The sequence below is a fragment of the Leopardus geoffroyi genome, chromosome E1 (genome assembly GCF_018350155.1).
Source record: "Leopardus geoffroyi isolate Oge1 chromosome E1, O.geoffroyi_Oge1_pat1.0, whole genome shotgun sequence".
Lineage (NCBI taxonomy): Eukaryota > Metazoa > Chordata > Mammalia > Carnivora > Felidae > Leopardus > Leopardus geoffroyi.
The window spans coordinates 22,742,097-22,768,016 of record NC_059330.1 but is presented as its reverse complement, the minus strand read 5'-3'; the positions used below and the strand labels follow the sequence as shown (position 1 = coordinate 22,768,016).

The 25,920-nt window shown below is 41.0% G+C and overlaps 1 protein-coding gene across 7 annotated transcripts; it reads right to left on the bottom strand.

The window, feature by feature from the left end:
- Nucleotides 1-972: 972 nt before the first annotated feature.
- On the bottom strand, nucleotides 973-23,437 carry LOC123604439 (schlafen family member 5-like). Of its 7 annotated transcripts, none has more exons than XM_045490519.1 (7): nucleotides 23,317-23,437; nucleotides 22,908-23,106; nucleotides 22,115-22,303; nucleotides 10,799-11,837; nucleotides 9,430-9,555; nucleotides 4,582-5,302; nucleotides 973-4,412 (listed from the first exon to the last, which is right to left on the bottom strand). In XM_045490519.1, exons 4-7 carry the CDS (start codon nucleotides 11,808-11,810, stop codon nucleotides 3,605-3,607), a joined length of 2,667 nt encoding a protein of 888 aa, XP_045346475.1. In that variant the 5' UTR covers nucleotides 11,811-11,837; nucleotides 22,115-22,303; nucleotides 22,908-23,106; nucleotides 23,317-23,437; the 3' UTR covers nucleotides 973-3,604. The 7 variants fall into 7 exon arrangements, with proteins under 7 accessions (XP_045346475.1, XP_045346474.1, XP_045346472.1 ...); XM_045490518.1 differs by lacking the exon at nucleotides 22,115-22,303 and adding an exon at nucleotides 13,290-13,391; XM_045490516.1 differs by lacking the exon at nucleotides 22,115-22,303.
- Between the last annotated feature and the right edge of the window lie 2,483 nt (nucleotides 23,438-25,920).

Here is a 25,920-nt window from a genome sequence, read left to right as displayed (position 1 = left end):
AGCCAGGCACCTCTAAAATAATCAATATTTGTTTACAAAAATAGTCAAACGTGTTCTCTGATGATTTCTGATTGATGGCCCTATTTAGTCATTCCCTACACTAACATTTAAAGATAAATGTCCTACTTTTTCTCCATGTACATCTGTGATTCCATATTCCATAGGTAAGTATGAGTCCATCTGAAATTTATTTTGGTGTGAAGTACGACACAAACTTAGCGTTTTTCAGATAGGTCCCCAAGTCATTTAACATCATTTATTGAGTAATCCATTCTTCCCCAGCTCATCTAAACACCACCTTTAGCATTTGCTACATTCCCACGCATATTTGAATTCATTTTTGGACATTCTAGTCTCTTCCATTGACCTGCCAAACAGCAGAACCACATTGTTTTAATCACTGTAGCTTTATAATATGCATGCTGATTACCCTTAGATTTCTTCTGTTTTAGAATTTTTCCTGGATATTCTTGCTTTTTATCTTTCAATGACTATAAAATCATTATGATGCTTCAGGGAAGGATCTATTAGTATTTTACTGGAATGACATTGAATTTATAGATTATTTGGTGAAAATGGATATATTTATGGTTTTGAGTCTTCTTATCCAAAAACAGTCTGCTTTTCATCAGTTCGAGTTCTCTTTTGGGTTCTTCAGTTTCATATGATGGCTTTATTCCTAGGGAGTTTGTATATTTCCTCCTGCAGTTATTTTTAATTGATCCTTTTTTGGAATTACTATAGGATTTTTTCCTTTCATTATATATTCTAATAGATGTAGTTTGCATATATGAAGGCTATTGAATTATTTGGCAATTAGAAAATAATACACATAGATTAACTTTATGTTTTACTGATTTATATGTCCCCTTCTTTCTTACACTGTCCAGATAGTTTTCTAGGGGTGCAGGATGGTTTAGTGTTGGTCTGGCTATATTTCATGGATGTGAGGCACACAAAAAAACTTCCATGTGCCATTTTGGCTCCTTCACCAAGAAATTTATTAACTACCAAACATTATTATAATTAAATTGCTTAAACCAAGACTAAAGAGAAAATCTTAAGAGAAGTCAGAGAAAATACCACATTGTGTACAGAGGAACAAAGATGCGGATTACAGCGTATTTTTGGAAATGATGTAAGATGAAAGACAATGAAGGAATATATGTAAGTTACTGAAAGACAAAACTACCAACCTAGGCCTCTATCCAACAAAGCTATGTTTCAAAAGCAGAGGTGAAGTACTTTTTCCATGCGTACACAATTTGAACAAATTTATCAATAACTCACCTACACTATAAAAAATGTTAAAGAAATTCCTTTGAGCAGAAGGAATATGATGCAAGACACAAAGGAATGAACACACTGGGAATGGTAATGGCATGGGTAGGGATAAGGAATTTTTTTTTCATATTATTTAAACTTCTTTAAAGGACAAGTGGCTGTTTAAGGCAAAATAACATCAACATATTATGTTTTTTATAGAAGTACAATGTATCTGGACAAAGCACAAAGCCTGGAGAGAAATGGAAGGATAGTGTTGTAAAGTTCTGATACATCACATGAAATGGTATCATATCACTTGAAAGAAGACTGTGATAAGTTAAAGATACATACTGTAAACCCTAAAGCTACCACTAAAATAACAATACAAAGAGTTAGAACCAATAAGCCAATAAAAGAGATCAAATGTAATTGAAATACAGCATGCCCATTGTCTTGTTGCTTTGAATATTGCTCCAGAGAAATCAGAAGCCAGAAGGATCAGACAATTGGATTTGTCTGCTGTGATTGTTAAGAAATCTTTCAATCTGAAGATATATTTTATAATTTTCCCATATTATATCTTAGAACATTTTTATTGTTCCACTTATTGATTTTTCTACTCCACATCCATTCTTACTGGATCCTCACACTCTAGATAGATCTCCTTGGTAACTACAGTAATATTTGTCTAATTTCTCTCCATTTGTGTGATTATCTCAAGACTTCCTCTATGTCAGGAATGGGGTTTTCAATTTCTTGTTGCTTCTAATTTATTTTTTATTCTGTATTGTTTCACAATCTGTGTCCTTAGCAAGATCCCTCTTTGTCTCTTTTGGCTGCTTCATCACTTTGTCTTTCAAGGCTTGTTTCATTGAATTTAAAGACTTCCTAAATTCTTATATAGCAATAGCCTTTGAGAAACTAGCTGAAATCCTCAAGATTCTGCAGAATAAAGATATTGTATATTTACTTTATAATTTCATTGGCTATTAGATTAAATTAAAAGCAAAATGGAACTTTTAAGTCCAGTACATTCATCTTCTTAAGGCCCTTTTATATTAAAATTAAGAAATAAAATACAATGTGTCTCCCTGGGGAATTGTGTCTCCCTGGGGAATAGGTTCATGCAGTAACCTATTTTCTCCATGGGAATAATATTAAAGCAGAGCTAAGGAGCCAAGATCCCAAATAACCAAAAGGCACACAAAATGTTTTCAAAGATAGTGATCAGAATTACTACCATCACTAACAGAATAAAAATGGAAAGGCATAGGGATGCCTCGTTGGCTCAGCTGGTTAAGCAGTGGACCTCAGCTTAGGTCACAATCTCACAGTTCACTAGTTCAAGCCCTGCATCGGGCTCTGTGCTGGCAGTTCAGACTCTGGAGCCTGCTTCAGATGCTGTGTGTCGCTCTCTGCCCCTAGCCTGTGCTCTCTCTCTCTCTCAAAAATAAATAAACATTAAAAAAAACTTAATGGAAAAGAATCATGTAATGTGGTTTCTAAAAAATTGCAGTTTGTACTTTCTGATCTTATATTTTGAAATATTCCACAACCATTCCTGGCCCATAAAAGGCCAGACACATGACCTCTCTGTGTCCTTCATACTCTCCCAGTACATGATATCAAGCATTTCTGCACCATTGCTGTATTGAAAATAGTGAAAATATTTTTTTAAAAGTCACAATATCTGAGTCTGCCTGGCACATATGGCTCAAAGATATTCCTGTGACTCCTTCCCTCATTGAGTGCTTCCTCAGCCACCATGAATAACCAGCTCTTCCCTCTATACCTGCCTACGTGTTCACACACATGCACACACAATGTCTGCATCTCAGGGCCCTCTAATTACTATTCTGATGACCCTAATTACTATCTGAAATTTCTTTTTTTATATTTATTTATTTATTTTGAAAGAGAGGAGTGGGGGAGAGCGAACATGAGGTAGGGGCAGAGAGAGGGAGAGAGAGAATCCCAAGCAGGCTCTGTGCTGTCATCATGGAGCCTGACAGGAGGGCTCCATCTCACAAACCATGACAACATGACCTGAGCCAAAATCAACAGTTGGAGGCTTAACTGACTGAGCCAACCAGGTGCCCCTATCTGAAATGTCTTGTACTTGTATTTGTTTACTTGTCTGTGATTTACCTCTGCCCTAAAGAAGAAATCTTGTCTGCCTAGTTTGATACCGGACCCCTGATCCCCAGCACCTAGGAGAGTACATGGCTCAGAGTGAGTGCTCATAAAATACTCAATAATTCAATGTTTAGATCAAATAGTTTCATGGTTAACTAGAGATGAGAGCTACCTAATTGTTTCTTAGCTTGGGCTCTTCCTGTCAAATAGGAACCTTCAGAATATAGAGATGTTTCTTTGCCCTGGAAGCCAGACAGAGCAGAAGATTATGGAAAATATCTGGCTCAGCTGTTAGGTTGAACCCAAACACGATGTTTCTTTCCAGGCCCGAAAATCGACGGACACTGTCCAACACGATGTGATTGGCCATGATATCCGATGCATCTTGGATCTGTACTAAAAGATCAGATTCCCCATCGAGCTGAGATGTATTTCTTTTCCTCATTGCTCTTAGAAGCTTATCTTTATATATTTCCACTTCACTTGCTTTGCTGAAAAGCACAGCAATGTCCTTGGGAGAATAACCATTCCTAAAGAGAAAGTGGCATTTCTTTGCTACTTGGAACACCATATCTTCCATGTCCAAGTACTCCATAATCTCCACGTAGCCCGGAATACCCTGAGCCCATTCAGCTTTATGAACCATCTCCAGGGACGCAGGCGGGATGTTACATGGAGGATTTTCTCTGACCTCCTGCATTACTTCTTGTAGGTATTTGGCTATTGGATCTGCATTACGGATCACTCTGGTGAGCTCTTCTCTTGGATACTGGGCTGTGAGAGCAGGGAGGCCACTGCAGCTCAAGTGGGTAGTCTGAAAGTAGTCTAGAAAGATCCAGAGAATTCCTGGGCAATCCTTTTTTCTCTGAGTGATGGCTTTTGCCTTCTCATACCAGTCTCCATCCTCAGTGCGAAAATTCTGAGCTTCATCGATGATGATGTGCTTAATCTTTTGGAAGTCATTTTTCATGAAGGTTTTCCGGGTCACTGCCTGGCAGACATGTCTCTGGCTGAAAATGTAGAGAAACACAGTCAAGTTACCCCACTCAAACAAAGGAAGCCAATTATACTCTTAAACACATCTGAACCTAGTCATTACAATATGACTTTTCACATGCGAACTTAAAACCACACCAGTCAAAATTATTTTTAAAAAATCATTATAGTTAGGCTGCATACCTCACAAAATTCTTCAGAGGCTGATTTTCACAGATGTAAAGAATATCATCTGGTTGACAGTGAAACACATTCCTGATCTTCTCCATTATCTTAAGAGCCAGGATGGTCTTCCCTGATCCAGGTAAGCCATGAACAAACAGTTCTCTAGTCATGCGAATGTTCTTTGAAAGCAACTCATACTGTTTATCTGTGAGGAGGCTGAAAACCTCAGAGCCCAGCTCTTCACTTAAGAAAGATCGGAATCCGAGCAAGACTATCACAAGGGACCGTAACAGAGCTTCCATGTGCTGGGTGGTCCTAAGGTTATAGGAGTTGGGGTAAATTTGCAAATCCAAATCATGAAGAGTCGTTGCTGTATTATCAGGATTCAGTAGGAAGATCAAGGGAGTGACACACAATTTCCCAGTGTAGCCACCTGTGTTCACCAGCGTCTGTTTTAAGACGCGGGCGACTTTCCTAGAGTAGCCCTTCCAGCTTGGGTCCCACTCGCTGAGGATAGTGTAGAGGCGTGGGGTGTTGTTCTGGGAAAGCAGAAGAGCATCGCAGATGACTCCCTGCTTCTCTTGCAGACCCACGTCCACAGCCCAGCTTCGAGAGAATATCAATATTCCTTGAGAGAAAGAGCGCATTTCCTTATTTATTAAGTTTTTGAGTCCTTTATGTGTTGAGAACAGCTCCTTGTAGACGCTTTCTGGTGTATACACCATTCTGTCTGGTAATACTAAACAGGAAAAGAATTGGAATAAATTCGAGAATCTGCAAACAAGCTAGAATCATCATTATCCGTAATAGATTCAATCCACATTTGGGCCCAACCACGTGTCAGCATAAGGATGCATTAGTGATAGGAAATAAAACAATTCCCAGTCCAATGGAGATGATAAGTGACTGGCATAACAGAGACAAACAATAATTATACAAAGTGGTAAATGCAATGGGCAAGAAGTGCACAGAGCATTATGCAATCACCAAGGAGAGGGAGCCCTCAGGAAAAAAGAAAATGTGAAAGTCTTTCTGAAGAAGGAGACACCGGAGCTGCTTAAGGAATGGCTGTGAGTTAGCCCTCTGAAGGATGCGAGAATGGAGAGATAGGCAACAGGGGACTCATGAGTAAAGCACAAGACAAGAAACTCATGCAAGCACCTCCAAGAAGTTTGTGTTGTGATGTCTAAAGTGAAAGGCACAAAGGAGGAAATGAGGATGGAGAAAAAGGCCTATGGTGCCATCTTAGCACCTGGCAACGCTGACTAGGGTTAACAATACTATGTGATATATGTGAAAGTTGCTAAGAGAGAACGTAAATGTTCTCAACACACACACACACACACACACACACACACACACACACACACACATGTATGGTAATTATGTGAAGTGATGGGTATGTTAGCTAACTTTATTGTGGTCATCATTGTGTAATATGTACAGGTTTGAAAAAAAATCATTTTGGGGGCTCCCAGCTGGCTCAGGTGGTGGAGCATGCAACTCTTGATCTTGGGAGTGTGAGTTTGAGCCCCATGTGGGGTGTAGAGATTACTTTAAAAAATGAAAGATTTTTTTTAAAATAGGGATAAAAAACCCATGCTGTACACCTTATATAGATGATGTTATATGCTAATTATGTCTCCATAAATCAGGAAGAAACACCTATCATCGGTTATAAACTATATGAGGTGTCCTACATGACATTTTGTGAAAGGCAAAATTATAGGGATGAAAAATAGATCAACGGCTGCTAAGGGTTAGGGATTGGAGAATTTTGACCACAAAGGGGCAGAATGAAGGGGCCTTTTTTGGGTGATGGAACTATTCTGTGTCTTTACTCTGGTGGTGGTTACATGAATCTATACCTTTAAAAACCTTTAGAATTCTTTAAGAAAAAAGCCCATTTTATATATGTAAATTTTAAAAATTAATTTTTATAAGTATTTTTTTTAAAGAGATTTAAGTGTTTTATATGTATAAAAAGGTTCTTGAAACTTTTGGCATCACAAGCCCAAATCAGGACTCTAACAAAATCTATGAACCTTCTCCCCAGGAAAAAAATAAACACAAAATTTAAATTTTAAATTCAGGGTAGATGGAAGACACAAGCATGAATCCAGATTTCTGTGATTGGCTGGATGGAGTATGGACTCTCCAATTCATAGACACAATGTGGAAGAAATGGCAGAAAAAGAATACTTCATACAGATTAATATTCAGAATATACAGAACAAGTAGAAGATTGTCAGCATGGAAGACTGATTTTGGAAATGTTCAGTTTAAGATACCTGTGGTACATCAAGTATCCAGGAAGTAATCTGGACACACCAGTACCATTGGTCTGGGCTCAGACAAATACTAAAGTTATTTTCTATACAATGGACTAAACTAAGGGCTCCTCCTCCTCCTCCTATTTTAATTTAACATCATTTTCAAATTATTGAGCAACAATTTCAACTAAGTAAAGGAATAACATATAAACATAGGAAAGGTTAGTTCAAAACTACCTTTGGTTTTACATTAATACGATTATTAAGTAAAATGTTTGGAAACGGTATAATGTATATTTTAAAGCTAAGAGCTTTCCTAAATGCCAGCAATTCACAATCAGAAATTATTATCATATAAGGATCTCCTTCTAGTAATAAATTTAAACTTTTTAATTCTAGGGTAGTTAGAATATAGTATTACCCTAGCTTCGGGTGTGCAATACAGTGATTTCGCAATTCTATACATTACTCAATGCTCATCATGATAAGTGACTCTTAATGCCCATCACCTATTCCACCCATCCCCCACCCCTCCCCTCTAATAGTCACCAGTTTGTTCTCTATAGTTAAGAGTCTGTTTTTTGGTTTGCCTCTTTTTTTTCTTTGTTTGCTTTCTTGCTTAAATTCCACATAGGAGTGAAGTCATATGGTATTTGTCTTTCTCTGGCTGACTTATCATTCTAGGAATAAAATTTGACATATATAGCAACAATACAGATAAAACCGAAACAATCAAGAGATGTAACCTATTTCACTGATTATAAGTGTACTTTAATATCTCTGAAATCAAGATACATCTTCTAATTTAATTGGCAATATTTTCTTTATTCGTGGTAAATAAAATAATAATACAATATTGTTTCCTTGGGTTTGATGAAATATAGTAAAATAAGACTTTAATAAATGGCCAAACATCCCATGTTCACCTATGAGGAAATTCACTGTTGTAAAAATGACAATTCTTCCCAAAGTCATTTATCAATTTCATGTGGTTGCCATCAAAATAATCTCCACGTGTCCTTTTCTTTTAGGTGGAACAAAATGATTCCAAGCTTCTTCTAGAAGAGAAATGCCATGATAATACCATTTGGTGGATTCTGGTCTATGTTTTGAATTACGATTTGGTAACGTTCACCGAAGGGTACCAGCAATTGTTACTACTTGGAATTTATCTTTAAGGGACACCTCAAGGCATTTTTAGAAAAATGTATATTGTAGCATTGTTGAAAATAGAAAAAAATTAGGTGTCATATAAAATTCCATCAAAGAAAGGACTGGTTAAAGAAGTGGTAGCAGGGTAGTTTGCAAAGTTCTATTTTTTGACCTAGGTGGTGGTTACACAGGTTTTGCTGCGTACTCATTATTCTTTTTTAAAGTTTAAATTTAGTTAAGTAATCTCTACACCCAACGTACTTTCTGTACGTATAGTATATTTTACAATAAAAGCAGCTAAAATTAGTAACATCTATGTTTAGGAATACTGTGAAACACTACACAATCAATAAAAGAATTGGGTAAATCTATGAGTAACGTCATGACAAGACATACTTATGTCACTCAGATTCAGCCTTATGCTTGCATATATTTGTAGTACATTCATTTTCACTGCTGAATAGTATTCCACTAGGTGAATATACTACAATACGAATAGTAACCTAGAGCAGTCACGGGGATCTCTCCAATTTTAGACATCTCTTGATGCATATGTACACATGCTTCCCTAGAAACTAGAAAAAGTTACTGACTGGTATAATATCCAAATGACCAATTTAGTCTAAAGGGATTAACCCAATTTAATTCATAGCAGCAATGTACAAAAATTCTGCTTAGGGGCGCTGGAGTGTCTCAATTGGTTGAGCATCCAACTCTTGATTTCTGCTTGGGTCATGATCCCAGGGTGGTGGGACTGAGCGCCGCATTGGGCTACGTGCTGAGCATGGAGCCTGCTTGGGATTCTCTCTCTCCCTTTGCTCTTCTCCCCGCTCACGTTCTTTCTGTATCTCGCTAAAAAAAAAAGATTCTGATTACCCAGAACGTCTCCAACATCTGTTATTTCAATTAAATAGTGTAGGATGGTATCTACTTGTGGTTTTGAAGTGCGTTTCACTCATCCCTAAGTTTATTGGACATGCGTGTTTCCTTTTCGGAGAAATACATCTTTATAACTACTGTGTATTTGTCTACGAGGTGGTTTGTGCTTTTAACAAGTTTTGTAAGTTCTTTATATATTCTTGATACCAGTCCTTTGTCAACTGCATGGATTTCATAATCTTCTTCAAGTTTGTCATGGATGCTTTCACTCTCTTTAAGGTATCTTTTGAGTAACATAAGTTCTTAATTTTAGTGTGGTGAAATTTATCAATCTTCTTGTTTAAGGTTAATATTTTTAGGTCTAGTGTAGGAAATCCTGTCCTACCTCAATGATGCAAAATTATTTGTGTACATCTACTAAAGTTTCAAGGGTTTGTTTCTGACATTTAAGTCCTTAAACCTTCTGGAATTGATTTTTTTTCTATGATATAAATAGGAGTCCAGGGTTTTTTTCATATGAATGAACAACCAACATGTTCCAAAGCAACCAGACATGAATTACCTGGAAAGTAACGTTTTTGCTGTGCTTCCAGACATTCAAAATTCTTATGAGTGCACACAGTCCTGCTGCGGGGTGTAGTGGATGACAAACTCAATGCAAGGACCATCTCAGAAAATCTGGAAAGATCTTAGGAAGTAAGAAGTAACAGTTCAATATGCAAAAATGCAGACTCCAAATTATAGCTAAGCTGTGTTGTAGTCTTTCACTTTGTCTTAGAACCCAAAGCCTTGGCCCACAGATCCTTGTGTATACATTCTGAGTCAACTCAAGAAAGTTTATTGATATCTTGGGCAGGGTGAGGTACTATATGGAGCAATAGTTTTCATTTTAATTGTATTCTATTGAAACTCATGTTTTATTTTTTAGAATGCTTACATTTTAAAAATACAATTAGAAAGTATAAAGTTTGGGGTGCTGGGTGGCTCAGCTGGTTAAGCATCCAACTCTTGATTTCGACTCAGGCCATGATCTCATGGTCATGAGATTGAGCCCCACATTAGGCTTCACACTGAGCATGGAGCCTGCTTGAGATTCTCATTCTCTCTCTCTCTCTCTCTCTCTCCCCCCACCTCACCTCTCTCCCCCGCTCATGTGCTCTCTCTATCCCTCTCAAAATAAATAAATAACAATTTTTTAAAAAGAAGGAATAAAGTTCAATGGATACATATCTCTGAGAAGACTCTGAAATGTTCTTTATTTTTGTGGACTTTTGAAGATCCTACCATTAATTTATTTTGTCTAATTTCATCTTGGACTTTCTTTTTCCAAGTGGGATGTACATCACCAACACTACTCTGGCTTATCATTCTTGGTGAGCAGCACATGTTCACTTTGAAAAGAAAAAGTAGGAAAGGAGAGAGCTAGCCACGGACTAGTTGTGTTTGGGTTCAGAATGGAAGAGGGGCGATGAGAAAGGGAGAATATTTATTCCAGGGACCAAGAACGGAAAGGCAGGGAAAAGTGATGGTTGGGTTAAAGATGACACATATGTGCACATGAAAAAGAATTTCCTGAATAATTAAAGGAGTTCATATTCAGAAAGGTAAAGAAGAGACTTCAAAATGAACACAAGAAAGGGAGTGAAAATAAAAATTACTAGGGCAGACAGCCCCCTGCACCAACCTCTAGTAGGTCTATTAGCCCAGGGCATCTTTTTGCTGAATGCAGGGTATTCAAGATAGGCAGAGGGAGTGAAGTGCAGTGCCCTACCAACTGTATCTATCAGAAATCACAAATCAGGCATGTGCAATTAAGACAGTGCTTTTCTTTGCCTAGATCTTGAAATAATACCCTAGTTCCTCCCTCCTCACCTCTCCCCTTCTGTCCCCCCAAATGAACATTATAATCATTGTGGATTCTGCTCCCTGACCTGGGTCGGCTTCCATCATCCAAGCTATCCATTGCTTCGTGTCCAGCTGTTTCACACAATTGTCCTTCACCTGCCAGGAACTGGGCATCTTGGAAAACACTGCACAGCAAAATTGTTCCACCTTGACTGCACAGACATATCCATGGAGGGTCCCCTGATTGTGTACTTCAAGGAATTTGACAGCATATTTTATCTCATGCTTCTGTGTACAGAAATGATGGACAGGGAGATTCCTAATACAGGAATCAATACAAGCCTTCAACATGTCAAAATCTATTTTCTCCTTTTCACATCCAATGACTTCATGGGTCTCATCATGCACACCAAAAAATATATACCCTCCTTCAGTGTTTGCAAATGCAGAAACACAACTGGGGAGACTCTCGTGAAAGCACCGTGACTCCTCTGTTGAGAACATTTTAAATTCAACGTGGAGGGAATTAGTAAAGTTGAGCTTTTCTAGGTACTGAAGCTGAGTTCTAGCGAATACAGCAGCAGCTGAGGCCCTTATGTTATACTCGTTTCGCACACCAACCTGAACTTTGTGTGGACTTAATGAACTGGAATCAGTATTCCTAAGAGTCTGAGTTTTCCCTTTGAGGAATGCCAATGCTTCCTTAGAATCCATGACATCAGTAGATGCTCTGTATCTATAGTACAAATTGGAGCACAAGGTAGCGATTCGTACACCAGAGGCATCTGCGTTCCAGGATCTCACAAAAATCAAAAAGAGTTCTCCCTGCTGCATCTCATCTAAATAGCCTTTAAAAATTGAAGGCATCGTCAGGCCTACTCCATGGATTTCATAATTGTAGTCTTTGTTCTCAATCTCAGCCTTGACCACTCCGCCACCAGAATTCAGCAGAGCACATATTGCTTTCAAGATGTTTTTCCTCTGTTTTTTCCGCAATTCAGGATTCATTTCTTTCCTTTGTGTATCCCCAAGGATGATCTTTCCTGCATTTAAGACACATTCGGCAAAGTTTGTTTCCAAATCAACCTTGAGACTCATCTTCTCAGCACAGGTCCTTTTCCTACCCTGAAATATAAGAAACAGGAAGACAGAACGATTAGAAGAGGACAAGCATAGGGGAGGTGGGAAAACTGACACTTTGAGGCCACTCTTCTGAAGTTGGTCACTTCATTTATGCACACAGAGTTTGAAGCCACTTTCGTGCATGAAATAAGTGCAGAGGCCAAGGGGAGGAGCTAAGTCTACTGGAAGCCCACTGCCACCGAGAAATGATCAAGAGCCTATTTTGATGCTGTGATTTTAGTAACTGTTTGTGCCATGATCTCTGAGTGGCAAAGTCTCCCAGATCACCTGCAGAAAAGTAGAAATTGTGCAAAGATACATGAGGACGGGGGCTACAATGCAACCAGAAAGCTTTCACTGTCAGTGGTGTCCCCGGGGTGTGCTGATGTGTATTGATTTTCTCGGTGCTCCTTCTCCTCTCACTGAGACTGGGCTATTCTTGGATTGTTGCTATGGAACAGATCTTTAAGCTTTCCCTCATCCAAGAAGTTCTCATCTCATGAAAACTTACATATATATATGTAAGTTTTACATATATGTAAGTATATACATATACATATATAAGTATATACATATGTAAGTATATACATATGTGTAAGTATATACATATATGTAAGTATATACATATACACACACATACATAATTTATTAGAAACGGACAAATTATTGACTGTTTGGATCAACCCAGCTGGCAGGTTGAGGTGGGCTTTTGGCATTTCCTAAACTTTAAGTGACAACAGGGAATCTCAGAAGAGGTAAAGCTGAGTGAAAGTGTGCACACACCATCTTGACAACCACACCTCATGATGGAAGGGCAGTGTGAGGGATGCACATTTCTGTAGCTGCTTATCTTTAACTCTTTGGTAGCAGTTGAGTAAAAAGAAGGAGTGACTAGACCAACTCACACATAATTACACAGGTCTCCATCAAAAGACAGTTCTTTGTGAACCAAGATGTCCTGCTATCTCCTCATCCAGCTTCCTTCCTCAAAAACAGGTTGCAGGAAACCAAAGACAGAAACCCGAGAGAGAGAAGAAAACACAATCCATACTCTGAAAACTATAGAACACTAATGAAAGAATTTGAAGGGGACACAAAGAAATGGAAAAGTAATCCATGCTCATGGATTGGAAGAACAAACATTGTGAAAATGTCTATACTACCCAAAGTAATCTACACATTTAATGTAGTCCCTATCCAAATACCAACAGCATTTTTCATAGAGCTAGAACAAAAAGTCCTAAAATTTGTATGGAACCACAAAAGACCCCAAATAGCCAAAGCAATCCTGAAAAAGAAAATTAAAGCTGGAGGTATCACAATTCTGGATTTCAAGCTGTACTGCAAAGCTATAGTCATCAAGACAGTATGGTACTGGCACAAAAACAGACACATAGATTAATGGAACAGAATAGAAAACCCAGAAATGAACCCACAACTATATGGTCAACTCACCTTCGAGAAAGCAGGAAAGAATATCCAATGGAAAAAAAAGACAATCTCTTCAACAAATGGTGCTGGGAAAATTGGATGGCAGCATGCATTAGAATGAAACTTCTTACACCATAAACAAAAATAAATTAAAAATGGATGAAAGTCCTAAATGTGAAACAGGAAAACATAAAAATTCTAGAGGAGAACACAGGCAGCAACGTCTTTGACCACAACTGTAGCATCTTCTTACTAGACACATTGCTGGAGATAAGGGCAACAAAACCAAACATGAACTATCAGGATTTCACCAAGATAAAAAGCTTCTGCACAGCGAAGGAAACAATCAACAAAACTAAAAGGCAGCCTACCAAATGGGATAAGAAATTTACAAATGACATACCTGATAAACGGTTAGTACTCAAAATCTGTAAAGAACTTATCAAACCCAACCCCCAAAATACAAACAACCCCAGTTAAGAAATGGGCAGAAGACATGAATAGACCTTTTTCCAAAGAAGACACACAGATGGCTAACAGACACATGAAAAGATGCTCAACATCACTCATCATCAGGGAAACATCATCAGGGAAATACAAGTCAAGACCATGATGAGATAGCAACTCACTCCTGTCAGAATGACTAAAATTAACAAGATACAACAGGTGTTGGTGAGGATGTGGAGAAAGGGGAACCCTCTTGCACTGTTGGTAGCAATGCAAACTAGTGCAGCCACACTGGAGAACAGTAGGGAGTTTCCTCAAGAAACTAAATATAGAACTACCCTATGATCCAGCAATTGCACTATTAGGTATTTACCCAAAGGATACAAAAATACAGATTTGAAGGGCTACATGCACCCCAATGTTTATAGCAATATGATCAACAATAGCCAAACTATGGAGAGAGCCCAAATGTCCATCAGCTGATGAATGGATTAAGATATATATATAGGGGCGCCTGGGTGGCTCAGTCGGTTGTGTCCGACTTCAGCTCAGGTCATGATCTCATGGTCCATGAGTTCAAGCCCCATGTCGGGCTCTGTGCTGTTAGTTCAGAGCCTGGAGCTTGCTTCAGATTCTGTCTCCCTCTCTCTCTTCCCCTCCCCCACTCACTCTCTGTCTCTATCAAAAAAATGAATAAACAGTAAAAAAAAATTTAAATATATATGTATATGTATACATATATGAAATGGAATATTACTCAGCCATCAAAAAGAATGAACTCCTGCCATTTGCAATGTCGTAGATGGAGCTAGAATGTATTACGCTAAGTGAAATAAGTAATCATTGAAAGACAAATACCTATGATTTCCCTAAGATGTGGAATTTAAGGAAAAAAACAGAAGAACATATGGGAAGGAGGGGAAGAGAAGAGAGAGAAACAAACCACAAGAGACCCTTAACTGTAGAGAACAAACTGAGGGTTGATGGAGGCAGATGAGTAGGAGATGGGCTAGATGAGTGATGGAGATTAAGCAGGGCACCTGTGATGAGTACTGCATGTTGTATGTAAGTGATGAATTCTACCCCTGAAACCAATATTGCACTGTATGCTGACTAACTAAAATTTAAATTAAAAAAAAAGAAGCCAACACAATCCTCTGGATGGGACCCCAGAACGACAGCTGTGGGGCAGGCCTAGAGGATCACTATCCAAAATGGGAACAAGATGGCTTCAGGCTTCAGTGGATGGACACTATACAACCAATGAGATGCTTCATGTGTTAGTCAGCTGAAGAGGTAGAGAGTTTGGGGCTGAATTAGTAATAGGGACTTGGGAAAACATGTAAATACAAATATAAGACAATAACTCTAAGAACAAAATGAAAAATAGTATCAAAACCATACCTGTAACTGATTACATGGCATAGCTATAAACAAAATGACAGTCATAATATTATCAACTCTGAATATTGTTCTGACCGGAAATGATGACGTAATCATACTGGCAGGATGTAGGGAGAAAAGGGGTTGTGAAATGTGGAGGAGGGAGGTCATTATCTCCAGAAACAGACAGCATTTAAGGTGGGGGGAGGGAGGTGTGTAAACATAAGCATGTTGTTTAGAAATATATAAGTAATCCTGAACAAAAAAGCCAAAGAGGCAAGAGGATGCCTAGAGAGCAGAAAAAGGGGGCAGAGTAGAGGGTAAGAAGTCACTGATTTTCTTATTATGTCTTATGAAACTGACTCTCAAAACTACACACATGAGACTCCCACTCCCAGACAGAATAGAGTACCAGGGACTAGATCACTCTCCTCTCTAAAATAAGAAAAACATTTTAAAAGAAAAAATGGCTGAAAATTTTCCAAATTTGGTGTAACTTGTAAAAAATTAAGATCAAGATCCACAATATTCAACAAGCTCCAAGCACTAAAAATACAAAGAAAACAATACCAAAGTGCATCTTCATTTAATTGACCAAAACCAATGATAACGAGAAAAATCTTAAAAGCAACCAGAGGAAAAAGATACATTACACACACAGAAGGACAAAGGATGACATTAGGATTTTTTGTTGTTGTTGTTTTGTTTTGTTCTTTTTCAGAAACAAAACAAGATAATGGATAAACGTCTTTAAACCAGTGAAAGAAAAACAAACTATGAACCTAGAGTTCTATACCCAGTGAAAATGTTTTTCAAAAATTAAGTTAACAACAAAAAGACAAGCAATCTAATTTTTTAAATGGACAAAGGACTTGAATAGATGTTTCTCCAAAGAAGATTTACAAATTGCCAATAAGCATATGAAAAGATGCTCAACACCATTAGTCATTAGGCACACACAAACCCAAACCACAATGAGATACCACTTCACACCTATCAGGATGGTGATGATGATGATGATGATGATGATGATGATGATGATGATAGAAGGAAAATAACAAGTATTGGTGAGGAGGTAGAGAAACAGGAATCACATAACACTGCTTCTGGAATGTAAAAAGGAAGCAGTCATTGTGAAAAGCAGTTTGAAGAGTCTTCAAAAAGTTAAATGTAGAGGCACCTGCGTGGCTCAGTTGGTTGAGTGTCCAACTCTTGATTTCAGCTCAGGTCATAATCCCAGGGTCAGGGGATCGAGGTTAAGGTTCTCTACATTTCTTTCTTTCTTTCTTTCTTTCTTTCTTTCTTTCTTTCTTTCTTTCTTTCTTTCTTTCTTTCCTTCCTTCCATCCATCGATCCATCTATCTATCATCTATCTCACTCTGCCCCTCCCCCATTCACCTTCTCTCTCTAAAACAACAAAAACAACAAAAGTTAAACATAGAATTAGCATCTGATCCAGCAAATCCTTTAGGCTCAAATAAGTCATAAATGTTCATACCAGAACTATTCACAAAGGCCAAAAGGTGGAAACAACTCAAATGGCCATCAACGCATGAATGGATAAACAAAATGTGCTACAAACCATACAATAGAATAGTATTCAGCCATAAAAAGGAGTTAAGTACTGACACATGCTTCAACATGGGAGAACCTTGAAAACATTTTCCTAAGTGAAAGAAGCAAGACACAAAAGGTCACTCTATGGACCGTATATTTATATCCCCCCCAGAATTCATATGTTGAAACCCTAATCCCCATGGGGATGGTCTTAGCTGCTGTGAACTCTGTGGAGGTAATTAGGCCATGAGGGTGGAACCCTAATGATGAGTCTAGTGCCATGATAAGAAGAAGTACAAGAGAGCTTGCTTCCTCTCTCTCTGCTCTCTCCACCATGGCAGTTATCTGTAAACCAGGAATTTTCCTCACCAGACCAGATCAGCTGATACCTTGATCTTGGACTTCCTAGCCTCCAGAATTGTGATGAATACATATTCACTGTTTAAGCCACCCAGTCTATGGTATTTTTGTCATAGCAGCCTGAACTAGACAGTCACATATTGTAAAATTTCATTTATGAGAAATACACAGAATGGATAAAGTCATTGAAACAGAAAGAGGGTTGATTGCCAAGTGCTAGAGGAAGAGGGGGCTGGTGCACAGTCGTTCAATGAGGTTTTATCTGGGTGTGATGAAAATATTTTGAAGGTCGACGGAGGTGGCGGTTGTACAATACTGTGAATGTCCTAAATGCTGCTGATTTGTTCACTTTAAAATGATTAATTCTAGGGCACCTGGGTGGCCTAGTCGGTTAAGCATCTGACTTCAGCTCAGGTCATGATCTCGCAGTTTGTGAGTTCAAGCCCCACATCAGGCTCTGTGCTAAGAGCTCAGAGCCTAGACCCTGCTTTGGATTCTGTGTCCCCCTCTCACTCTGCCCCTCCCCCGCTCATGCTCTGTCTCTCAAAAATAAATAAACATTAAAATGTTAAAGAAAATATAAAATAAATGATTTTTATTATATGAGTTTCATTTCAATTTTAAAAATTAATCAAAAAAGAAGGTGATATAAAAACTTTCTCAAACTGATAAAAGCTGAAAGAATTTATTTGTAGTAGAACTCCAATGTAAGAAATGCAAAAGCCAGCCTTCAGGCAGCAGGAAAATGATACTAGTTGGAAAATGAATATACACGAAGCAAGAAAGAACACTGGAAATACATAAGATATTTTAAACTTAAATCTCTCTAAAAGAAGAATAAAATGGAAATACTAACATTAAATGACTTCAAGCCTTATAATACAGTTATAGTAAACAAGACAGTGTGGAACCAGTATAAAGACAAACAGATTCAGGGAAGAAAGGGTCTGGAAATAGATCCACATATATATGGACAACAAAGATGCCGAGTGGAGAAAGTGTAATTACTTTTTCAACAAAGAGGACTGGAACAATTGGATATCCACATACAACAGAAATGAACCTCAATTCATATTTGGTGCCGTTTACAAAAATTTATTTAAAATGTGTCACAGGTCTAAATGTAAAACGTGAAACTATGTGGAAATAAATGAAGACTGCCCAAATGGGAATAATGAGAGGCTATTATTCAGAGTGCACTGTGACAAGGGAGTCAGCCACTTGCGATGGCAGAGACTCAGAGGCAGGCAGGGGACTGGGGAAGCTTTATAGTGGGAGAGGAGGGGGGTGGCACTCGCCCGGGTAAGCCCTGATTTGAAGTTGTTTTTCTAGTGAAGCTGGAAGTGAGCTTACTAGAAATGGCACATCTTATGTGACTGGTTTGGAAGCCTGTTTAGCTTTCTTTGGTTCCTTCTGAGTTAGAAGTGGGGCCACACACCAGGGAATCTGGGAGTTGTTAACCAAGTCCTGAGCACTTTTGCTGCATGGGCTGTGGTTTAGCTTCTGGAGGTTGTTGCTCCAGTATTGTGGGTCAAGAGTTCTGTGTTCATATATGGTCTGGCCAGTGTCCATTTGTATGTTCAGTCTCTTGACCTCAAAACCTCTGGAGGACAACATCGGAGAAAATATTTTTACCTTGGGCTTGGCAAACATTTTTTTAGAGATGTCACTAAATGTACAGTACATAAAAGAAAAAATGAATATGTTGGACTTCAAGAACACCTTTTTGCAAGACACCTGTTAAGAGAATGAAAATACAAGCCCCTGACCAGAAGAAAATATTTCCAAATGATATATCTGATCACTTTTATCTAGATTAGATACAGAATTCTTGAAAGGCAATAATAAGAAAACAACCCGATTTAAAAATGGAGAATGGATGCAACAACGTGGATGGGAGTGGAGGGTATTATGCTAAGTGAAGTAAGTCAGTCAGAGAAAGACAGATATCATATGTTTTCACTCATATGTGGAACTTGAGAAACTTAACAGAAGGCCATGGGGGAACGGAAGGGGGAAAATAATTTCAAACAGAGGGAAGCAAACCCAATACAGAGAACAAATGGAGGATTAATGGGGGTGGTGGGGGAGAGGAGAAAATGGATGATGGGCATTGAGATAGGCACTTGTTAGGATGAGCACTGGGTTTTGTATATAAGTAACAAATTACGGGGATCTACCCCTGAAACCAAGAGCACATTGTATATACTGTATGTTAGCTAACTTGAAAATAAATTATATTAAAAAAAATTTTTAGGGGCGCCTGGGTGGCTCAGTCGGTTGAGCGTCCGACTTCAGCTCAGGTCACGATCTCGCGGTCCGTGAGTTCAAGCCCCGCGTCAGGCTCTGGGCTGATGGCTCAGAGCCTGGAGCCTGCTTCCGATTCTGTGTCTCCCTCTCTCTCTGCCCCTCCCCCGTTCATGCTCTGTCTCTCTCTGTCTCAAAAATAAATAAATGTTAAAAAAAAAATTAAAAAAAAATTTTTTTTTAAAGTACAATGGGGTGCCTGGGTAGCTCAGTTGGTTAAGCATCCAACTCTTGGTCTCAGGTCAGGTCACGATCTCACCATTTGTAAGTTTGAGGCCCGTATCGGGCTTGCAGCTCTCAGAGCAGAGCCTGCTTGGGATTCTCTCTACCCCTCCCTCGCTCTCTCTCTCAAAAAGAAATAAACATTTAAAAACATTTTTTTAGGGGCACCTGAGTGGCTCAGTCGGTTGGGCATCCAACTTGGGCTCAGGTCATGATCTCGCAGTCCAATAGTTCAAGCCCCGCGTCAGGCTCTGCATTGACAGCTCAGAGCTTGGAGCCTGCTTCACATTCTGTTTCCCTTGCTCTCTGCCCCTCCCCGACTCGCACTCTGTCTCTCTCTCTCAAAAATAAAATAAAAACATTAAAAATTTTTTTTTTAATTTTTTTGATGGATAAAAGATTTGAACAGATATTTCACCAAAGAAGATATATGAAGAGCAAATAAGTACATGAAATATTGTTCAACATCATCAGTTATTAGGAAATGGCAAATAAAACTCCACTGAGATAGCACTACTCACTTATCAGAATAGCTAAAATGACTAACCATACAAGGTGTCGGCAAGCATATGGAGAAAAGGGAACTCTCGCACACTCCTGGCGGGAACATAAATACAACAATTTTAGAAAAGACTTTGATAGTTTTACACACTTACCATATGACTCAGCCATTTCACACCTAAGTACCCATGAAAAATGAAAACATATGTCCATACAAAGACCTGTGCTGAATGTTCATAACAGTGGGGGAGGGGCAGAGAGAGGGGGTGAGAGGGAGAGAGGGAGAGAGAGAGAATCCCAAGCACGTTCCATGCTGTCACCCAGAGCCCGACACGGGGCTAGAACTCACCAACTGTGAGATCGTGACCTGAGCTGAAATCAAGAGTCAGATGTTTAACTGACTGAACCACCCAGGTGCCCCAGCTTGTACACTTTAAATATGTGCAGTTGAGGGGCACCGGACTGCTTAATTAGTAGAACATGTTTTTGTTCTTGGGATCTGAGTTCATGCCCCACGTTGGGTGTAGAGCTTTACTTAAAAATATATATGTGTAGTTTATTTCGTGTCAACAACACCCCAATAAAGCTATTAAAAATTACATATCTGAGGGGCACCTGGGTGGCTCAGTCAGTTAAATATCCAACTCTTGATTTCAGCTCAGATCAAGATCTCTCAGTTAGTGAGATCAGTTAGTGCCCTGTCAGCACAGAGCCTGCTTGGGATTCTCTCTCTCTCTCTCTCTGCTCCTCCCCATGCTCTCTCTCTTCTCTCCAATAAGTAAATAAACTTAAAAAAATTACATGTATGAATGATGGTGAAAACAAAGTAAAACATATTTTGTTATAATATACTTAGCTCAAAAACCAGTAGAAATTGATGTGCCTGTTATTACTAATATTTTTTCATAGAAACTAAACCTTTGATAGGACTAGGGTATTGAAGCCCCAAATCATGCATACTCCAAAAGGACACCTTGGCATGCCCTATATTCATTCGCTAGTAACCACCACCCCACCCTGTCTTTTCCCCTGCAAATTGTGAATTTACACTTTTCAGGCCTGCCAACTCCCTTCTCAGTGGAAATCTAGTGTTTGGCACGGAAAACAGCAGGCACTCCTAATTGCCAGTGAAAATTACCTCAGCAAAATAAGAGAAAACGCTGTTCCTTCCATTACGGGTGCATAAAAGCAGGAAGTATTCCATTTCATAAAATTCCCCTTGTTGATTTTGTTTCCCCCTAGCAAAGGAATCCTCTTAAGACACCTGGTCTTCAGAGACTGTTGCTCTGGCCTGTGATCATGTGCATTAGCCTTGAGGGATACTATAACTATGAATGGTTGTAAACTTAACGTCCTGTTGCTATGACAATAATACTGCAATTGATTACTGTTCTTTCTTTCTTTCTTTCTTTCTTTTTAAGTTAGTTTTATTTTATTTTAGAGAGAGAAAGCACATGGGGGAGAGGGGCAGAGAGAGAATTTCAATCAGGTTCCAGGCTCAGCACTGAGCCAGCTGCAGGGCTGGGTTCCACAACCCTGGGATCATGACCTGAGCCGAAATCAAGGGTTGTTGGCTTAACCAACTGAACCACCCAGGTGCCCCATTTCTGTTTTCTGGTAGCCATAAACACCTGTGCATTTCATATTCCGACCAGGAGCCTATCATCACATTTCACTCTTCTTTGATTCGCAAAAGGTACTAAAACTTGTGATTGTCCATTTTCTTTTTTTTTTAATTTTTTAAAATATTTATTTTTGAGAGGGAGAGAGACAGAGCGTGACCAGAGAGAGGGAGACACAGAATCTGAAGCAGGCTCCAGGCTCTAAGCTGTCAGCACAGAGCCCCATGCGGGGCTCGAACCCACCAACCGTGAGATCATGACCTGGGCCAAAGTCGGATGCTCAACCGACTGAGCCACCCAAGTGTCCCCTTCTTTTTTCTTCTAATTTTTTAAAGTGATTTTTTCATCGTCTTCTTTAAACAAAAGAAGAGTCTTGTGACATTTTAAGGAACACTTCTGACACAGGACGTTATCACGCTTAGCGGCTCATCTGGGCACAGGCGCTCTCACCTCTGCCCCCTGCAGACTGAAGAGGAACCAGTTTCTCTTTTCAAGGCAGCCATAGCCTCGCCAACATTAGCCAGAACCGCCATCTCCTTGTAGAGGCTTCGCTCTGAGACCTGCCATCAGTGGGCGGGGGGGCACCGTTAGGCATTCCCCTCTCTTAGGCACTCCACTGCAAGGAGTCCCTTCTGCGTCCTATGACAGTCATGTGCAAACGGGGAATGGAGTCATTCACCGCTGCTTAGCCTCTCTGGACAGAATCCACGGGAGTTCTTTTAGCCACTTGTTGGGGGATACAGGGCTTTGTGGACTGCCCTGGGAGTCCTCCTACCCTGCCCCACGCCGTTACTGTTTGAAGACTGACCTTGCAAGCCAGGGGCTTACAGGCATCCTGGGAACGCAGCTTCTTGTAATACAATGAACACTGACCCTATCTTGTCCCCGGGCCACAACCTCGCTGGCTTCACTTTCAGGAGCCCCGGTAACTGATGTGGTTCTTACCTCTAAAGTTCTTCGTGCTCCTGAACAGTGGGAAATTTTATCAAGCTCAGCGTGGTAAGACCTAGGCTGTGACGCTGCGCGCCTCCCGCTCCTCCCCTGTTCGCTCGGCGTTCCCAGCCTCCCGGCTCCCCGATCTCTCACTGTGCGCCTGTCGTTGGAAGTTGCTACCGACTGCAGGGCAAAAGCTCCCGAGCGGGAAAGGAGCGCAGGGGAGCTCGGGAGACGGGCGCAGACCAGGGGAGGGAAAGAAGCCCAGCTCTTGCAGGATTTGTGCAAAGGAGCGCGGGAGACGCCTTACCCGCCAAGGTTTCTCCTCTGCAGAGCGCCTCCCTCCGGCAGAATGCGACGGAACCTCCCAAGTCCGCAACCAGGATTTTGACTACAAGGCGCCCGCTTTACACCAGGGGAACTAGGCGATACCTCACGGGGAGGGGCCCCGCGCGGGAGAGAGTGGGACAAACCAACAGTCCCAATTCTGTGTACCTGGGAACCCAGTTCTGCAAGGACAACAACCTTGGTTACTTTTGGTGGATACATGTGGGGTTTGGGGGGGAGGGAGAGGGGGATCTTTTTTGTTGCTTCTCTGTTTTCTGATTAATTTTTTGAAGCTGGCAGGTCCCCCCCCCCCCGCCAACAGGGACAGAGTTCCAGGAACAACCTCGCTCCCTCCAGTCCTCCCCCGCCCCGCTGCAGCCCTTCCCCTCTACCTCCCAGGCTCTGGCGGCGCGCTCCGCAGGTGTTTTCTCGAAAGGCCTGCAGCCCCAGGATTCCAGCTCGACTAGCCCCGACCAGCCTGGAGCTCTGTCCTAGGGTAGTGAGGAGGTGGTTTGAGCGGGAAACAGAAAATTAAGCTTCAGCTTTCTCGCTTCCCCCGCCCCGTCCCCGCCCTTGCCCCCGCCCCAAGGCGAGAAGTTGCATTCGGCCTCCTTTTGCTGGTGTTTTAATTTGTAAACGGGTGATGACCGGGCCCCGAGACTGGCCGCGGGTGTCGCCGTTTGGGGGGATCCCGGAGGGCTCCGGCGATGGCATTTTGGTGAAAGAAAACAGAAATTGACCTTTGGATTCGTCTGCTCCTGCAGACTTCACACCAAGGTCTTACGCGACACCGTTAGTTTTCAGGGCGTTCATCCTAATTTTATTACGAACGTGTTCTGGGCGCTCTCACGAAGGGTCTGGCTCCGTGCCGCGCTCCCGGGGGGAACGGGACCCGGCCGCGCGCACCGCCCTTAGGGGCATCCAAGGAACGGCGCAGCCGGGAGAAGGGGAAGAGGAGTCGGCTGCCTGGGAACTGATCCGAGCCCGCGCCCCCAGGGGCGTAAGTAGCATTTGGGGGCCCCTGGAGCATTCAGTTCCGTCTTGACTCCCAACTGCCCCTCTCCCGAGTGACCTCCTTCTGGCTTCCTCGGGCCTCTTAAATTTCTGGTAAACAGATGTTTGTTTCCCCATCTCCTCACTTCCAACTCCCGAGTCCAGCCCAAAGGACCGCTGGAGCCCTTCCAGCAAACACCCTCTTACCTTCTCCCCGGGAGCTCCAGGTCTCAGTGGATGTAGGGCTAAGGAAACTGAGGCCAACTATGGTGCCTGGGGCACGCAGGGTCTGGGCTGTGGCAGTCTGGCCCCTTGGGCGTTCGCTGTCGGCGCTCACTTCTCAAGACCGGTGCAGGGATGAGCTCCAACCAGACCCTTGGGCACGGGGAGAGTCCGCAGCTTTGAGCTAATGGGCTGGAAAAATGTCAATGTAGGACTACAGGTTTCTGATGAGTCTGCCTCATTGCCCAAGCGCGTTCAAATCCGTGCAGCGGGGGCGCCTGGCTGGCTCAGTGGGAGGAGTGTGAGACTCTTGATCTTAGGGTCATGGGATTGAGTCCCACATTGGGACTTTATAATTTATAATTGTAGATTATTAAACTAAATAAATAAACCGAAAACAAACAAACAAATCCATGCTCAGAAAGGATGTGGTCACTCCTGGCAGGAGACTCTGTAGAACCTGGGGCAGGCCAGGGAGACAAGGATGCTGACCAGTTACCAGAAAACCAAAGCGAAGAGAACAGTCTAGAGGACACCACCTGTAGTCATCTCTGGGGTTCTGCTTTTTGATTTTTAAACGTATTGTCAAATATCTAAGGTGTATGGAAAGTACGAAAATAATAATACATTGAACACTCATGTATTCACCACCCAGCTAAATGATAAAACATCAGCAATAATTTTGTGTACCTCTCACTCATTCCCTCGTCCCACCTGTCCCCTACTCACCTGATACCCAAGATAATTTTCTAGATATGAAGTTACTACACTCATACAATTCTCTGTACTTTTTTTTTTTTTTCAACGTTTATTTATTTTTGGGACAGAGAGAGACAGAGCATGAACGGGGGAGGGGCAGAGAGAGAGGGAGACACAGAATCGGAAACAGGCTCCAGGCTCTGAGTCATCAGCCCAGAGCCCAACGCGGGGCTCGAACTCACGGACCGCGAGATCGTGACCTGGCTGAAGTCGGACGCTTAACCGACTGCGCCACCCAGGCGCCCCTGTACTTTTATTACCTGTGCATATGTCACTCATACATGAAATTGTTTCACACAGCGAGCACGTGCAGATAGTAGCATATTGTATATATTCTGCAGAACTTGCTTCCAACTCCTTAACATTTCGTGTTAAAGATGTATCCGCGTATCTAGATCATTCATTTCACTGCTGTATAACTGGATCCTTCCTTTCCACCTTTCCATCCATCCCCTTCGGTCTCCACATTATCCAGGTCTCCTCAACTTTTCCTGCAAAAGACCTCAGCTTCCGCCCACTTTGGGGTCATAATTGCCACAGCACGGCATCTTCCTTTCTACTGTCCCCTCCCCGTCCTACACTCTGGAAGCTTCTGGAAGGTCTGGGAAAAGGGAGTCGTGCTTTGATGAAATGTTGCCCCTCTAGCAAGCTTGCATGTTTGCTTGTTTGTTTTGGGTAGGAGGTGGGCGAGGGCAGAATGTGATTTATTCTTAGTATTTACTGAAGATTAAAAGTAAAACTCGGGTTTGCTCGAGTAAGCAATGCCAAGAGCCACTATTGGTCACACACACACACACACACACACACACACTAGGTTAAGGAAACTTTATATATTTTTTTTCCTTCAACGAGCTAAGCAGGGAGCAACATAATGAGAAGGCACATAGCATCTTAGAAGGGATTGAAGAGACATATCACCTTAGAAGGTTCAGGCAGTCTCTCATGGAAAGAGAAACACTGCATTAAAGTCAGAGTATCACTGCCATGTGTTGGTGACGTCTGCCAGCACATGAGGTTGGTCC

Bases quoted from the DNA above. Each gene is read 5' to 3' on its own strand.
- LOC123604439 (XM_045490519.1), bottom strand. From the start codon at position 11,810: ATGAGTCTCAAGGTTGATTTGGAAACAAACTTTGCCGAATGTGTCTTA. The intron at 5,303-9,429 runs GTAATTCATGTC...TTTCCTGTTTAG, and splicing joins GCAAAAACGTTACTTTCCAG to TATTACCAGACAGAATGGTG. The intron at 4,413-4,581 runs GTATGCAGCCTA...CTACATTTTCAG, and splicing joins CCTCTGAAGAATTTTGTGAG to CCAGAGACATGTCTGCCAGG.